Genomic DNA, 17,221 nt, shown 5'->3' on the forward strand with positions numbered 1-17,221 from the left:
TACTTCTGCTTGCCCCGCGGCCAGCTGTGCGCTAGGGCATCCATGCCAAGGGGGGCCTCGGGCAGGGAGTACCATAGCGGGCAATGGGTGGTGTCCAGGGAGGCGAACAGGTATACCTGTGCCTGCTCGAACTGCACCCAAATGAGCTGGACTGCGTGAGGGTGGAGTCGCTACTCTCCGTGAGGCGTCGACTGACAAGAGAGCACATCGGCTGTCTGGTTCAGGTCGCCCGGGATGTGTGTGGCTTGCAGGGATTTTGTCACCTGTTGACTCCACAGGAGGAGGTGTCAGGCGAGTTGTGGTAAGTGTCGTGAGCGAATGCCACCCTGATGGTTAATATATGCCACGGTAGTTGTGCTGTCCGACCGGACCAGCACGTGCTTGTCCTGCACGAGAGGTTGCGTCCTCTTCAGTGTAAGCAGCACAGCCAACAACTCCAGGCAGTTGATCTGCCAATGCAGGCAGTGGCCCGTCCATCAACCCAACACTGCGTGCCCGTTGCACACGGCACCCCAACCCTGCAGGGAGGCGTCTGTCATCACCATGACAGGCCTCGAACCCTGCCCAAGGGGGACTCCCGTCCGTAAAAAGGTCATCGAAGACCAAGGGGTTAAGGTGCGTCGGCAGAGAGGCGTGCCAACACGCCTGCTGCCGGTGTGCCACGCTCTTCAGGGAACTCGACTATGTAGCTAGTGCTGGAGCGGCCTCATGTGCATCAACTCGAAGGGGATCACCCCTGCCGAGGATGCCATGTGCCCCAGGAGCCTCTGAAATAGTTTCAGGGGGACCGCTGGCTGCTGCTTGAAGAGGTTCAAGCAGTTCAGCACTGACTGTGCGCACTCGATAGCCACGTTGTCATGGAAACAGAGTCGAGTTCTATACCGAGAAAAAAGATGCTCTGCACGGGGGAGAGCTAGCTTTCCGCGACCTTCGTGAAGACTCGTGGAGACAGGGACAGACTGAAGGGGAGGACCCTGTACTGATATACCCGCCCCTCGAAAGCGAACCGCAGGAGCGATCAATGACGAGGGAGAATCAAGACATGAAAGTACGTGTCCTTCAGGTCGATTGCCATGAACCAGGTCCTGACATCTAACAGATGTCTGGATGCGCCTCTGCGTGATCATCCTGAACGGCAGCTTGTGTAGGTGCCTGTTCAGGGTATGCAGATCTAAATGGGGCGCAACCCCCCGCCTTTCTTGGGGATGATGAAGTACGGGCTGTAAAACCCGCAGAACATCTCGGCTGGAGGGATGAGCTCGATCGCTTCCTTCACCAGAAAGGTGCGACCTCGGCCCAAAGCACGGGAGCATCCTACCTCGCATGCTTGGGTGGGCATCTGGCAAATTGGATCGCATAGCTGAGACGGATCGTCCTCCCTAGTCACCGTGACGGTCTGGGAAGCTCTAACCAGGCTCCCAGAGACCTAGACAGGGGGACTAGGGGTTCGATCTGCTTCATTGTTTCCCCCCGGGGGATAGTTCGATGGCTAGCAGTGCGGCTCCCTTGCCATGGGGGGCCCCCAGGGAGGAGAGCGGCTCTGCTGACTTACCTGCCTGGCGATAATGCAGCTCTGCGCACCCGTCGAACTGAAGAGTGCTGAGGGCTGATGGAGAGTATGCCTGGCATTGAGTCTTGCCGTGACGCAATGTCGAGTTGCCGAACACCGTTGTCTGGAGTGTGAGCGCAGCCGAAAGAAAAAACCTAGAGAGAGAGAGGGAGAGAGAGGAAAGTGCCACTTCTGCTTCCATGGCGGCTGGTGATGGGATGGTGGTCTCCTCCTCGACGTCTTTTTCCTGGGGTATGATGTCTGCTTCTTCACTGCCGAGAACTCTCAACAGTATCACCAAACAGCCCCCTTGCGAGTTGGGCACGTCGAGAAAGCGAACTTTCTCAGTGTCACGCATCTGCGCAAGGTTGAGCCGGAGGTGTCTCTCCTGGTCCACTAGTGTGGACATCGTCCGAACCAGGGCCCGCGCTATCACCTTGGTCGCCTGTAGGGCGAGGTCGGTGGTGGTGCGGAGTTCCTGCATAAGCCCTCGGGTCGGTTGGGGATGGCCATGTTGTACAGAGTGGAGGCAGCTTGGCCCGTGGCAGTGTAAGCCTTCAACACCAGAGATGCTGAAAGCTTACACGCCTTGGACGGGAGACAGGATCAACCTCCCCAGGTGGCCGCCGTCTACAGGCATAAATGCACCGTGACGGCACGCTCCACCTGAGGCATGTCGACGTAGCCCCTAGCTGCCCCACCATCGAGGGAAGTAAGGGCGACGGAGCTTGTTTGACGGGAACGCGCCGAGAGGGGGGCATTCCCGGTCTTACTAAGCTTCCTCATGCACTTCTGGGAAAAATGGTACCAGGGCCGAGCGCGGCTTGGAATCACGCTCATACCCAAGGCACCAAGTGTCCAACCACGAGCGTTAATTCTCAAGGGAGGGAGATCCACGGAATCGACGGGGTCGGATGCCAGTAGGTCGTCCTCTGATGCTGCCCGCGACATCTCATCTTCATCACGCACCATTTCCGAATACGTGGCTGTGGATCAAGATGGGACCATCTCTTGGGGAATGGTCAGATGAGCGAGACGGGGCGCGAACGGTCCGCGAGGCTGTGGCTGACGGATTAACGCTCACGGTAACCCTCATATCACCCTCGCTGCGGCGGACGGCAGGGCCGAAGCCGTTGCTATCACGGGACGGGAAGCAGACGAGGTGCTGGCTGGGTCCATAAAGAGCACAGCCACCCGTGACCGCAAAGTCTGGATCGTCATCCGCCCGCAGTGCGGGCAGGATGTATCCACGAATGTTGCCGAAGCACTTGAGGCAGACGTTGTGTCCGTCCCCCTCCTCTATAAGAGTGTTGCACCCACGAGAACAGCGGGACATGCCATGCTGGAGAAATTTGCAGGGGGAAGTCACTGACGAAGAGGGACAATCCGCTGCACCACGTCGTAAGAATCCAGCCTTTTTTACCAGTATATGTCATTCGATGCAAAGGCTCTGAAGAACAAAAGGTGAATGAATGCAGCACACCGTTTCCTTTTATACCTGGATATCCGGGGCGGAGTCCGGCTAGCAAATTTCATTCGCCAATTCCATTGGCCTTTTAAAAGTTAGTCAGAAGATGATAGGTTCTCAAGTCAAACCCCATCTGTCGGTTCGACACAACGTTGAGAGACAGACAGAAAGGGAACGCTGTTTTTTCGAAATACCGTGCATTTTTGTATCTCCTCTTTGCCCCACCTCTCTGAAACGCGTGGATTTTTTACAAAGCTCATCGCTCTGAAAAGCGAGGTGTGCTATGATTGGCCAGTTAACCAGTGCATAGTGATTGGTCGAATACTGCAAACGTGTGACGGAAATGTAACGCCTCTTACCATATTTGGAACATCAGGTTCCAAAGCAATTGTACTGACAGGTACACCCACGTTACTTGTGAATACATTTGGGTGGTCTTAGTCAACTCATACCACGAACTGACGTAGATTTGTTGGGGTGTGGTTACACGAGGCGTTTCAGGTGAGGATTCGCTTTTAGATAGAATGCATATTTTGTTCCGACACTTTAATTATTGCAATTTTACTTGTGTATTAAAACATGGGCAACTTATAACACACCAAAGACACAGAAAAACAAGTATTCGTGCCATATGACCCCTTTAAAAAGTGCTTGTTAACTTTGATAACACTGTATGTAATTATTTAATAAGTACAGTGTTTTTTCAGTTTCCTGAAAAACAGCAAATTTGGAGATACAAGATTTCAGAAGGACAGCAACGATAAATAAAAGAGATGCACCGATACTAAATTTCTCCACCGATCCTTATGTAACTAATTTATATTTTCATGATATTCATGACAATTAATATTGAACATCAAACTGGTGATGTTTCTTAACATTTTCTATATACAGACCACAAATTCATTGCATTTTCCTGTCCTCTTTTGATTGACAGGATATATCTGCCCTGATCATCAGCTGTTTCAGTTGATAGTGAGAAAATTTGCTTTTTTCGACCGATACCGATTATTGGTCGATATATCAGCGCATCTCTAATAATAACAATATTAGAAGCGACAAAATAATACATGGTTTGAATACATGGTTGTTGCAGCTTCCACTGCCTTGTATAATGCCACTCTTATGTCATAATAACAACACTCTAAAAATGTTGTTTAGTCATTGTTGGGTAAAATTTGGACAAACCCAACCGTTGGTTTGAAATAACCCAGCATTTTGGCTTAAAACAACACAGCATAGTCCCTAAAAATATATATTAAATAAGTTATTTCCAACCCACAAATGGGTCAACACAGGAACCCAACAACTGGGGTAAATTAAGTTTCCACAAAAATAATATTTCCACAAAATGTGGAGATGCAAGGTTTAAAAGGACAGCAGCAATATCTTAGGTCACTTTCTATGGAGCAATTTTAGTCTCATTAATTATTCACACGTAAAACAAGATACACACATGCGTAAACAGTTTCACATGAATAAAACCTAATTTACGTGCACAAAGTATAAATATACATTTAAAAAAAGCAACTCACGTGCGTAAAACAAAACTATTTATTCATAAAGTATGTTTCGCAAACATACGACATTCGCAAAGTGCTCTCCGCGCTTATGATTGGTTGAATGGTAAGGTTGAATCTGATTGGCTAAAGAGTATGACAACCCACGTGGGAGGGGTTGCGCTGCCAGGGGAGTCTCAAAAAACACACACACATCCAAGGTGATTTTCACGTGAGTGACGATTTGCACATTCACATAACACGATAAACGTGTACATTTTAAACTTTCGAAATATTTGTGCACAGTCGTATGTTTGCGAAACGTACTTTATGAGAAAATAGTTTTGTTTTACGCACGTGAATATCTTTTTTTAAATGTATATTTATACTTTGTGCACGTAAATTAGGTTTTATTCATGTGAAACTGTTTACGCATGTGTGTATCTTGTTTTACACGTGAATAATTAATGAGACTAAAATCGCTCCATAACTTTCCTTATCAAGTCAATGTATATTGCTGCAGATTTTGTAGATAACAAGAGAAAAATGCTTTGATTTTTTTGCAGTAATAGGTTTATTTCCAACCCAACAGTTAGGTTTGTCCATTTCGACCCAACCATGGGTTGAAAATAACCCGTCATTTTCCTCGAGTGTAGGATAATGTAACACAACAGTTAAGTTTGTACATAATTTACGAAACCAAAGGTCCAGACAACTCAACAGTAGTGTTATTTGTAGAAGAAACAAACAGGCAGTATGTGATACATTGGTTGGTTTATTTTTTTCAAATCAGATGGGATTGGATGGTGTGGAAAACAGCTCATTTAGTAGACCCTTTTTCCAAAGACATACATATATATAGCTATCTAAAGACAAAGGTTTACAGCTCTGTGTTTATAAGACTCAAACTAGAAAGGCCTGAGTTCACCCACTGCACCACAGACAGATGGACGGACAGGTAGATGCATGGATGGAGGGTCTTACCTGCTTTGACATGGATGCTGGGGCTGCGGATCTTGCCGGCCTGGTTCTCAGCAGTGCAGAAGTAGTCATTGTCATGAATGAAGCTGTTGAAGGCAGAGGGGGAGAAGGGGTAGAGCTGCAGCGTGCCGTTGGCGTGAACGTGACGTATGTGAGGTACATCGTAGATGTCGTCGCCGGTGGCCAGGTACCAACGGAGGACGGCATGGGGGGCGCCACCCGCAGGACAGGGCAGGGACACCCCCACTGAGCTGGAGAAGGTCACTCTCTGCAGGGAAGCATTCACAAAGTACAGCCGCGTCGAGACCACATCCTCGCTGTGCACTGGAAGAGAAACGACACGGTCAGTCACATAGTCTCGGATTGTTGCTCAAATCAACATCTGCATGGGTGAAAGGGGAAGCCTCGGTCATTGAGGCAAGTTAACTGCTTCGATTTTTATACTGACAAAAACACGCAAGTAATTTCACAAACGTCTCTTTTAGAAGTTCACGTGCGATTTCTACTATGCATCAAATAGGGCTGCACGATATTTAAGAAAAATACAATATTACGTACGATAATCTGATCATGCGATATACAATATGCGATATCATTAATTTAAGTTAATGAAGTTAAGAATAATTTACGCTAAATTCATTAGTTTAGTTATGTTAGTTATTGCAATATTTCGATCTTTTCAATATATTGTGCAGCCTAGACTCAAATTGTACAAACAAAATTCTCAGAAATTGTGGACAGCTTAGTTCATTTGGTTTTGTAGGACAGTCACTGTTTACTAGGTCTATTCGTATTGTCATTTGTATTAATGAGGAAAAGAAACATCTCAGACAAAGTTGATATTAATATTAAACATAACTGAGAACTATAAAGATGTAAATGAGCAACCTCTGAGCAATGAGACGGTGTATGTCTAGTAAAGTGCACGGCCTGCCTCTTCTCTGATCGTATTATCCCTATGATATTCTCATCGGGTCAGCATAGCACAAGTCAAATTTAGAAATTAATCACAGCATCACAAAGATGATGTAACCAAAGATCGTCCTTTATCTGATTAGTAATTTGCCAAATGCTTTGTCATTGTCCTTACAGTGTGCACCATACATGGGAAGCTAAGATAAGTCAACCTAATACTAAGCAAATTCCATTTTGAAATCCTAAAACATGCTTTATAAAACCAAGAATGCTGCAATTTCCAATCAAAGGGAATCCATTTAATTAAAAAATGACAAAGAAGGAACCAAACAAGATGCAGGCCTCAGCACAGCTTCCAAACAAGAGCTGACACAACTTGGTCCGGAAGAAAAGTGGATCTTAATTAACCACACATTTCCAGTATTTACGCTCTTGGCAGAAGCTTCCTCACCGAAGAGACTTGCTGATCCAACTTTACCCTAAACAACAATGGTAATAGTGCAGTTGTAGGGCAGGCACTAAAGAAAATCACTAATCTAATATGTGTGCGGTGCGAGCCGTGCTAAACGCTGCCATCTGATAGGAGAATAAATAGGTCATAGAACCCCCGCTACATAACTACAAACCTCTCTGACAGCTATTGTGGATGAGACAAACATTCGCTCCTGGTGTATTACCAAACACGGGATGTGCGAAAAGAGGGAGGGAACTGAAAAAAGGAGCGTTGCGTAAATTAACACGCATGCTAATTTAGCAGCGTAGCTAATGATGTCCTTCAAAGGCAGCGCTTTAGCGATTTAGCATTCTGTCGTCTCTATTATCTGCAGGCTCTGTTACGGATTACACGGTTATGGTGGGATAACTCTGTATCTTTTTGTATTCAGAGAATTGCTTAGCTCAGCTCTGGCTCCAAGCCAAGGGAGACACAAGCCCAAAGCGAGAGAATTTTCTTCTAAGGCAATTACATTTAATTAATGCCCCCCACAAGGTTTATGTCGACAATGCCAGGATTAACCTCCATTCTTGTGATTCGCATTGTGTTTGAAAGAATAATGGTGGCATGCTATCATGGCATTAAAGTCAGCGGGGTGCTATGGATAGGTTAACTATAAGACCTTCCACTGATAAGGGACATTTACATTTTTTACAATGCTCTTTTCACAAAGCTGTTAGATATATTATTATGTAACTTAGAATGATCAATAACTATACGTTTTAGGCATGCACACTTTATGTTTGCACACTGGAACAGCATCTCAACAAATAAATAGGAAATTATCATGTATAAATAATAATAATAATAATAATAATGTTATTGTTATTATTATTGCTGTTGATAATAATACATAAATAATTCACGATGACCTGACAATTCATTAATAATTACAAAAATATGTTATTCATACTTTTTTAAACTAATGGTACACTTATTTACTGTTCCCAAAACCTTATTTGCTGAACAGAACAAAAAAAACAATAAAGAGAGTTCTTCAAAATAAAAAAACTTACAAGCAAACATAAATAGAATGAAAAACATGAACAAAAAGGATGATGTGAATTGAAAGGCTGAGATTAGAGATAAAGCCTTTAATGGGTAAGAGGGGGTTGGATCTCACTCTCTCTCTCTATCCATCAGTCTCTCGCTCTCTGTTTCTCTCTCTCTTTTTATATTCCCATAGAACATGAAGGGATATGTTATGTGATTGGAATTTGTACGCCAGACGCAGAGAGTTAAATCCATATAATCTCCTTTCACATTTAACACACACAGAACCTTCCCGGTCTGATAATCGCAGCACGGTGGAGGGCCTCTGTTACCTTCCTTCTCGCTCTGCCCTGTGGGGTGGGCAGATTATAGTAGGTGGGAGCAAGCCAGAGGGGTTGAGTCCAGACAGAACCAGGTTCAGAGTAAGCAGGGGGTAAATTATGTGGTATGTGTGTCTTTGGAAGTTTAGAAGAACTAAGGTCACAGGTTCCAGAGGAAGGAAGAAAAATGTTCTTACTCAAACGTCACGCTTTGGGTGAAAGGACACATGCTGGATTACATTAGTACAAGTTCTGAGCTGTGAGGTGGTGGGGGGTCTGATCCCAAGCAGAGGTGCATTGAAAAAGCTGGGGTTTACAGCTTGACATTATAAACTGTAATGACCCTAAAGACACAAACCTCTGGGATTCAGCTTTAGAGTTAAACAGCAGAGATCCCTCACACGCTCAAAATAGGAGCAGTCCCTGGCCGCCAACAGACTTAAGTGCTATTTGGGACGAGTGCAGAGTGCAGCCTATCCTGGTTTCTGAGCTGTGTCGAATACAATTCCTAGGGACCATTCAGCACCAAGGACAGTTACCAAAGTGTTCCCTGAAACACATTTCAGCACTGGACAGCTCCAATCCTGTCGCAAATGTGACTTAAAGGAAAAGTTTATCCAAAAATGATATATTCACCCTTATGACTTTTTCTGCAGAACATAAAAGAAGATATTTTAAAGAATGTTGATAACCGACAACCTCCATTGACTTACATTGTATGGACACAAAACCACTGAGACATTTCTCCAAATTTCTTATTTTGTCTCATACAAGTTTTAAACAGCATGAGGGTAAATAAATAATGACAGCATCTGTTCAGTTGTATCAGTTCCATTCAATGGTTTTAAAACGTCTCTCTTATTACTGGACATTTATGTATATGAACAAACTCTGCCCTATTCGTGACGCCAAAAAAAATGGAAACCCTACATAACAACACAACATTTCAATATTTATAAACAAAACATGCAGACTTATGGAAAATACGGTGATAGTCGTATTGGATGGGATGAAAATCAGGTCAGCTGGTCAGTCCAACGGCCCACCCACCCCCACCCTTTTGCCTCTGCAGATTATACCCTAAAGCATAAACCCCCATAACAAAGATTGCAATATGTATAATCTCACAGTGGGGTTCTGGGTAAGGGGTTGTGGATACAGGAGGCAGGGCCTGGGGATATCACCCCCACTGTCTGGATGTGTCGGGGGAATGTGTTAAGGGAGGGGGGAAATGAGAGCAGCATATACAGATATACAGTTGCACCAGTTGATGCACTTATGATGCTACAGGTAAAATCAATGGATGAGGTTTACATACAGCACCCAAAAATCTTAAAATTAAGACTTTTTATAAAATTGTGATTTTAATTATTTTTATACTAAAATACCCCATAGGGGTTTAATTCCTTAAGACGATTTATTTAGCACTTTTCCTGCCTGTTAAGTAAATAAATATCTATTTGTTTTTGCACATGCCGCTTAAAAAGGCCACAAATCACTAAACTGAACCATAGAACAGAACATTAAAGGCACATAACGGTCAGGCGCTACTGTACGTCCTAAATTTGGACCTCGTGTGTTTATGGCCCTCTGGGGGGAATGAACTGTTTTTAGGCCTTTACATGAGCAGTTTAAGTCATTTAGGGAGGTCTTAAGGAGAGGAGAGAGAAAGGACATTGGGATAACCCAATTTCTTGTCCCTTTGTGAGATGGCTTCTATGTAAGGGCTAACGAAGCCCTGCAGCTCTTTGCCATTCTCATTGCCATATGCCAAATAATAAAAACACTGGAATGCTGAATCCCCCATTAATAATGGTTCTGTCTGTCTATTTTTTTCAAAATAGGTGCATTATTCACAAAGCACTTTCTCAAAAACAATACATTTGGACTCATCTGTTTTGTTCGCCATTGTGATTTTCCTTCCTTTATGCCAGTGTTTCTCAAACTTTTTCTGCCATTCCCCACTTTAGGGGTAGGGAAGGGTTCGGAGCCCCACCTGTCCCCAATCGCCCCAACAAAATGGTAAAAAACTTTAGGTCCACTGTCTGTCTTGGTTTTGTCTGCTTGTGCCGAATTTCCAGTTTTCTTTTCATTCCATGTCACAAATGTATCCATTGCTAACTTTTATTCCCGCTACCGCCTACAGCCTCTCCACATTCAAGTTTTTGTTCCGCTTCGATAAACATTCTGACTATGGTTCTACGTGACATTTTCTTCGCAGTCTGATGTTGTTCTAAGTAAGGCTTACATTTAAATGTGTCGTTGTTTTTTTATTTTGAGTGTATGGTCAATAAATAAAGGAATTAATAGAGATGGGCACAAAAATGACCAAATTTCCTCCCGTTTGTTGCGCCCCACTTGTCATGTCTCTATTCCCCACCAGTGGGGCCTGCCCCACACTTTGAGAAACATTGCTTCATGCCATCTTTTCTTTTCTAAGCTTCCCCATTATGCAGTCACTCGAGTTTGTGAAAATTCACACGTGATTGCACATATATTCCATACATACAAATATATATATGTAAGTTTCAAAATGGTGTAAGAATATGTATTGCAGATAGGCTCGCCGATTGCCAATGGTGAACCGCTATGCATAATGCAGCTGTCTTAGTCTCTCATCTGCATTTGCTTAGACACACACACTCTCTCTCGCACATGCACAGGCATAGATCTTCACACCATGTCCAAAGATATCCACAAACAAGCTAAGAAAATGTGCTCTGTCTCTCTTTCAATCACTCTCTCTCACCTACACAAACATGTCTAAATCAGACGCGCATATTTTCGGGACGCAACTGTTCAACAACAACGCAATTCAACCATCCATTTGCCTTCCAATTAATTTATTCGCAGATCGTTCAAGGGCCATTTCCGCTGTCAAACCTGTCTGTGCCGTGCTATAACACAGCATATTTTTTAACAGCTTCTACTGTCATAATGTTTTCTTTAACCTTTTAAAGTGACTCATGAAATTAGCATGTCAGAGAGCGAGGGGGAGGCTGACTTTCTCGGAAAAAGCCTTCTTTGTTTTGCAGTTCTTTCCTCAGACAGCCCACTTATCAAACCAATAGTCACTTATGCACAGCGCAGTTGAGGAAAAATCAATACTACAGGTGCTGAGCAACTTCCAGTTGAATCTAAAGCCATCGCATCCATTTATAAATGGGCTTATGGTAGCGAGAATGAAGTGTGAGTGTTTCCGTGTGTGTCAGGCTGAGCAGGACACATGTACACTTGTGTTTAGAGTATGTTTGTTCTGATATATTAGAGCAAATCTTGGCTGCCACTGCTGTTCCTGAGATTGTTCAGCGCTTTGCGTGAGTGACTTCGAGTGGATTGGAAACCAGTCACATGTAACCTCCCAGATTTGTTTAGCAAGCGCTTTGAGGTAAAAGAAAGAGACAGAGAGAGCAGGAGACTAAAGAAAGTATGCATCTTTACTTCAGGTTATATGATATCCATCTGTATGACTAGTATGCATTCTATAAATCGATCGCTATTGTAGGTGTATAAAAAAAGGATGGAGGGTTTAGGCAGTGAGCTTGTCTTTGTATGAAATGCTGTGCAACCTTTACACCTCTTTTTTCCTGTTACAGCAGATTTTATGGAAAATAAAGTAGCTCAGACTTCAAATGGAAGATATCTGAGGTTGAGAATGTGAGTCCTCTGTACATGCATAAAAAACTTATAAGAGGTAAATGAATATCCTGTGTTACTCACAATCTGCAAAAGCACCCACGAGAAAACGCAATTCTGTGATCCCTTTCAACAGAGCAATCGTTGTGTCCAAAACGACCTGTTGAAAGCACTCCACTCTCTCGATCGATCTGTGTGCATGTAACTATCAGTGCCAGACAACCTCTGCATGATTTATCAACTGATATGTCATAAATGATACATTAGGGAGCTAGACGGAGGGCAAAGGAATGAAAGAGACTATTTTTATAAAACTTGTCATTTTCTTAGCGCAACGCGTATGACGCGACGGATAAAAGCGCATGGTTTTGAGACAGAAGACGCTGCAATCGCCTGAGAAAAATCGTACAGTTTATGAGTTGGAGACCGGATGGGACTGGGATGTCCTGTTGGGAGAAGCAGTTTAACATTGCATTGAATCCCTTTTAAACTTCACACTCGCACATGGCGCGACGCAACTGTCAAAAACGTCTTTCATGCGCATGTGTACATAAATCAACCATTAAACATTTAAACATAACACTGTACTGTGGTCAGGGTCCCTTAATATAGCGTTCAATAGTGCATTGTCCCGCGTCTTGGAAACAGAACGAACGCTTTGCGCACGGTGTCCGAATGGATGGACAGGGGCACAGATGAGTCGCCGGACGCTTTGCGCACGGTGTCCGAATGGATGGACAGGGGCATAGGTGCGTCGCGCCAAGTCGGCGTGTCAAGCAATTGCTCCAGAGCCGGGAAGTGTTTGTTAACGAGCTTAACTCACTGGCACACCGCGCTGAACGGAGAACAGCGGTCGCCCGGCTGAGTGCGGAGAGAGAACGACACGCAGGTTTTTATTTTGACCGTACTTTAGCTAAAATGGCAGGTGGAGCGGCGGGGTGTTTTTTAGACAGAGAAGGGGGAAAAGTCGTGCGCCGCTTGATTTAAAAGAGCTGCGCGCTTGTTGGAAAAAGGAAAGAAAAACGACACTGTGGTTCTATTCAAATGAAGACATTCATGAAATAACAAAATATAACTGATGGGATAACCCTTAACGCTTGCACAGATCCCTAGACACTTGATTCTGAAGTAAACGAAAAGTTCAAGTACACATTATTCCTACACATTTACTGCGAGTAAGTCGTCCACGACGTGTTTATAACTGTGACTCATACGACTGTCATCCATGGCAACTTAACCTACTATTTATTTTTATAGATGATGCATCATATTATAATGGACGCAGAGTGTGTCTGCCGAGAAATTAAGGGGAAAACAGGTGTTTATGACGACTATAACGAAATAGAGAGATAGACGGATGCAGAGTCAGTGAGAGAGAGAGAGAGAGAGAGAGAGAGAGAGAGAGAGAGAGAGAGAGAGAGAGAGAGAGATAAATAAATGGAGTCCTTATGGCCAATGACCTGATTTACTTTTGGAGTGGGGGATGCGGCAGATCTCCTACTAATTGCGCAGCTGGGAAGAACAGGGGATTTGATGGGGGGGCAGAGAAAAGAAACCAATTTTGCATATTTCTATGAGGGGGAGACCGGATTGGATGGAGGTGTCCTTATGTGAGGAGCAGGTTTGACATTGTAAGCAGTTTGGAGGTGAAGTCGTCTAAAAGGCATTTAGAAAAATATGCGTTTATACATTTCGTTTAGGCATTTTGATTCAGGTTAAAATTACACACACCGTTTCATATACATATAATTCTCAATAATAAAAAATATTTTAAAAATAATATGCCTGCCTCAAAAAGGTTTGTATGTATTGGACGTGGCAAGCGATTTCAATCACATTTTAATTTTGGCAAATGTTCAGAAAATCGGATCAGACCGGATAATATCGCAGCCACCACACAAATTTGACTAGCTGACGAATGCTGATCCTTAAAATAAATATTGGACAGACACAGATCCACATTCATCCACACAGACAGCCTGCTTGCTCTTTGCACATTCATTATTGTGTGAAACATGCAAAACCAGTCAAAAATTGCATTAACGAAAAATAATAACGAAAAGAATATTAACTGTAATAATTAACTATGTCCTAAAATGTAAAAACAGGCTTGCATGGTGCATCAGACAAAAAACTTGAAAGTACAGAATTGCATCTCATGCCATGCTATAAAGCTAAAGAGATAATTTAACATTAAATTTGATAATTCGTAAAACGTAAGCCTGTCATCATCTTGACAAAAACAGGGATTAAAATAAATATTAAATATTCCAGTGTGTCTGAATGCACATTTATTATACGCCAATGTAGACAATTATAAATATTTTTTTGCTGCTATTTCAATAAAACTCGCCTTAATAATACTACTAATAAATGTACACCTTACATGCAAATAACAATGGAAATTTTCATATTCAATACTGCAGCATCCCTCGGTGCGTTTTTCATTTCATTTAGTTTCATTTCCATAAAAAGACAACCTGACCCTCGAGACGACAATTTACACCTGATCTGGTTCCCCTCCCGTTCCCCATCCCGGGGTTCAGGAGGGAAGACAGGGTGTAATATGCTACAACTTGCCCGGGTCACGACAACGCATAATAAATTCCTTAAAATGGCTGATCATTTCCAGACAAAAAAACGACTAAAACATGTTTTAATTACATAACACATTTATCCCAGAAAATGTGGAAAATAAGATTTTTAAGAAAATATGCTTTTACATTCCTTGAAAGTGGAAAAGATGGAGGCGCGGCCCTCTCAGAAAAATACGCAGTCCTAATGCATATGCATGTATGATAATTGATGTGCGTTTTACATCTCATATCGACCATGTCATCAGAGCTCAAGATACATGATAAGAAAAATCCTGTGAAAGCACATAACGTATGCGTACCAGAAATTAACATGACAAGGTGGCAAAAATAAGTTTGCTGGCGACCCCAGCATCTCGTTTTAACGCACTTTACGCCCTACTGCACCCCTCCTTCCCTCATACAACTGCACACACAAACATACACAAATACACATTTCTCTTATACAAACACAGAAACAGAAAGCAAAGGCAGGAATTATTCTGACCTTACATTCCCACGGAAATTACATTGTAATTTAAATACGAAAAAATGAAAACACTGAGCATGGGTACTGCTTCTTAAAATCTAAAGCTTATAAAACTCAAACGCTGTAAAGCCATGCAAAGTGTTTTAATTTAACTACTGGTGAATAAATAAAAAAGAATTGCATAAAGCAATCTCATAAAAATAACTAACACTTGAAAACAGGCACATTGGGGGCGGAAAAGTGGTTTCAGCCAGACATATTTTATAAGATCATGTCGGAAAAATATGAGCGAAAACTGAATGCCTATCTCCAAGGCTGACGGGTGGGGGAAAGGGAAGTGGGGTGGGGGGTGAGTATGTGTGGCGAGGGTGTCAAAAACAAAAATTGTTGAGCAAACATCATGATAGGAATTAATGCGTAAAATAAGTAAATGGGTAAATAAGCAACCAAAAACAGTTTTAATAAACCACATCCTTCGTTCGTATTTACACAAATGCAGATTTTCCTTATCAAACCCACCATCAGCACAGACAAACCAGGATTCTGTTGGCATAGAAAATGGAGGACCACTAATTGCACCAGTGCTAATTGGAAATGAGGCTGCATGAGGCATTATTTTTCACTGGGTCTATGCAGATAATTTGATGCTGTAGCGCGGAAACATGTACTTTTATTATAAACTACAAATTATTCTTTTTCCTGAGGGCATGGAAACAGGTACAACAGGATATTAGTATAACCAATGAACCGACAAATTCAAATCCCCAACGACAGACGGGCAGAAAATTACATCCTTTTTTCCAGCCCAAAAACACTTCGGAACGACTAAGTACACCAGGAGCAAACAAATTCCCACTTAACTGACCAACTATACTTTTGCCACTATGCAAGCATCATACTGAGGGTCAAGTGTATCCCAAATGCATGCGACTGATGCAAAGATCTGCCAGTTCTACATATTCATAACTCAACGGCATATTCATATCTTGCATACAAATCATGCTATCTCCCCCATCTTTGCGCACGGGAACATGCAGATCGTACACAGCTTCATAAGATTCTGTTCGTCGTTAATCAGCGACTAAACAAATTACTTTCCGATTTTTAGACAACTAAATAACATTTTGAACTAAGTTTTATTAGTTTACCACAGAAAGAAACTTACTGAAATCTGAACGCAATTTAAGAGAAAAAATAATACGCAGGATTGCGCTCCGTTAAACTTGAAACGCTGATAATGTTGATGAAAGCAAAGCAAAAAAGGCCATTTTCACCAAAAACTCAACTCAAATTTAATATACTGTGCGTTTTTTAGCATAAGATAAAAGGCAGCAATAAATAAACAGACTACATACCTTCTTGAAAAGAATACAGCAGGAGTAAAGTTACCAGCCACATGCCATAAATAGCAGGTATATTTCTCAGGAATGTTTTGCAATCCCGACGTGTGCACTGTGCAGTATTCGGCCAGGCGAGGCTCCGTGCAGGAGTGGTGACGATGCTCCCCGGCGATCTCTCCAGCCCTAGTCCCGGACTCGCCAGCGCCGAGAAGCGGGGAAGGCTTTGGACCCGCCTCTCGTACCCTCCCCTCCGCGGGACCGTCATTCGAACGGCCCCTCCTTCGGTAGTCTAATGATGCGACGCGATGGAGAGGTGCTGCACATCAGCGCGGTGCGGGGCCACGGAGAGACGCGGTGAGGAGGGCGCGCGGAATTTTGTTTGTGGGGGGAGGGTTGGCTGCATCCGAAAAGACAGGACTTAACATGTTGTTGTTGTTGTTGTTGTGAGCGGTCCACGTGGTTGGAGACAGCTGGGGCATTCTGTGACACTCAATGTAACCATGGCGCACCTGGGAACTGAAGGGCTACTCTTTTACCAATACGGTGGATCGCCTATTGCCATATCGACGTGCGTAACTTTTACGGATACAAATCTGTTTGGCTTCTACACTACATCTGTTCTAATGCAGCAAGGCGTAATTTTAAAGTGTTAATCCGTTGCGCGTAAAATTTAGGAGTTGCTGTCAATACTCATTGAGTGACACACGAGTGCACAAGATCTTGTCACCATCCTTCTAAACATAAACGTATGCGCACGAGGGAGAATTAACGCGTGCCGTTTGCTTTAGAGACTCAACGAACAATGTCCAACTCCCCGGCATTGTTCCGCGCTCAAAATGAGAGGAATGACAGGCGAGGGGCGTATCATGTATCACTATTGTCTCGAGTGGCGGATAATGCTCACAGACCACCCCGGCTTTATCGTCATTATTCAAGCCCAGGAAAAAAAACCTTTATATGGTCA

The 17,221-nt window shown here is 43.4% G+C and overlaps 1 protein-coding gene across 4 annotated transcripts in view; it reads right to left on the minus strand.

The window, feature by feature from the left end:
• The window catches only part of LOC130565118 (cell adhesion molecule DSCAML1), a 130,513-nt gene extending 113,958 nt beyond the window's left edge, over positions 1-16,555 (minus strand). For 2 of the 4 annotated variants that reach the window (XM_057351684.1, XM_057351683.1), the window contains exons 1-2: positions 16,273-16,554; positions 5,501-5,821 (exon numbers count right to left, since the gene is read on the minus strand). In XM_057351684.1, the coding sequence (XP_057207667.1) occupies positions 5,501-5,821; positions 16,273-16,522 (571 nt within the window). In that variant the 5' untranslated portion in view covers positions 16,523-16,554. Of the gene's footprint in view, positions 1-5,500; positions 5,822-16,272 lie in introns of all 4 variants that reach the window. The other 2 variants (XM_057351682.1, XM_057351686.1) reach the window with 2 other exon arrangements.
• Positions 16,556-17,221: the final 666 nt, after the last annotated feature.

The sequence above is a fragment of the Triplophysa rosa genome, linkage group LG14 (genome assembly GCF_024868665.1).
Source record: "Triplophysa rosa linkage group LG14, Trosa_1v2, whole genome shotgun sequence".
Classification (NCBI taxonomy): domain Eukaryota; kingdom Metazoa; phylum Chordata; class Actinopteri; order Cypriniformes; family Nemacheilidae; genus Triplophysa; species Triplophysa rosa.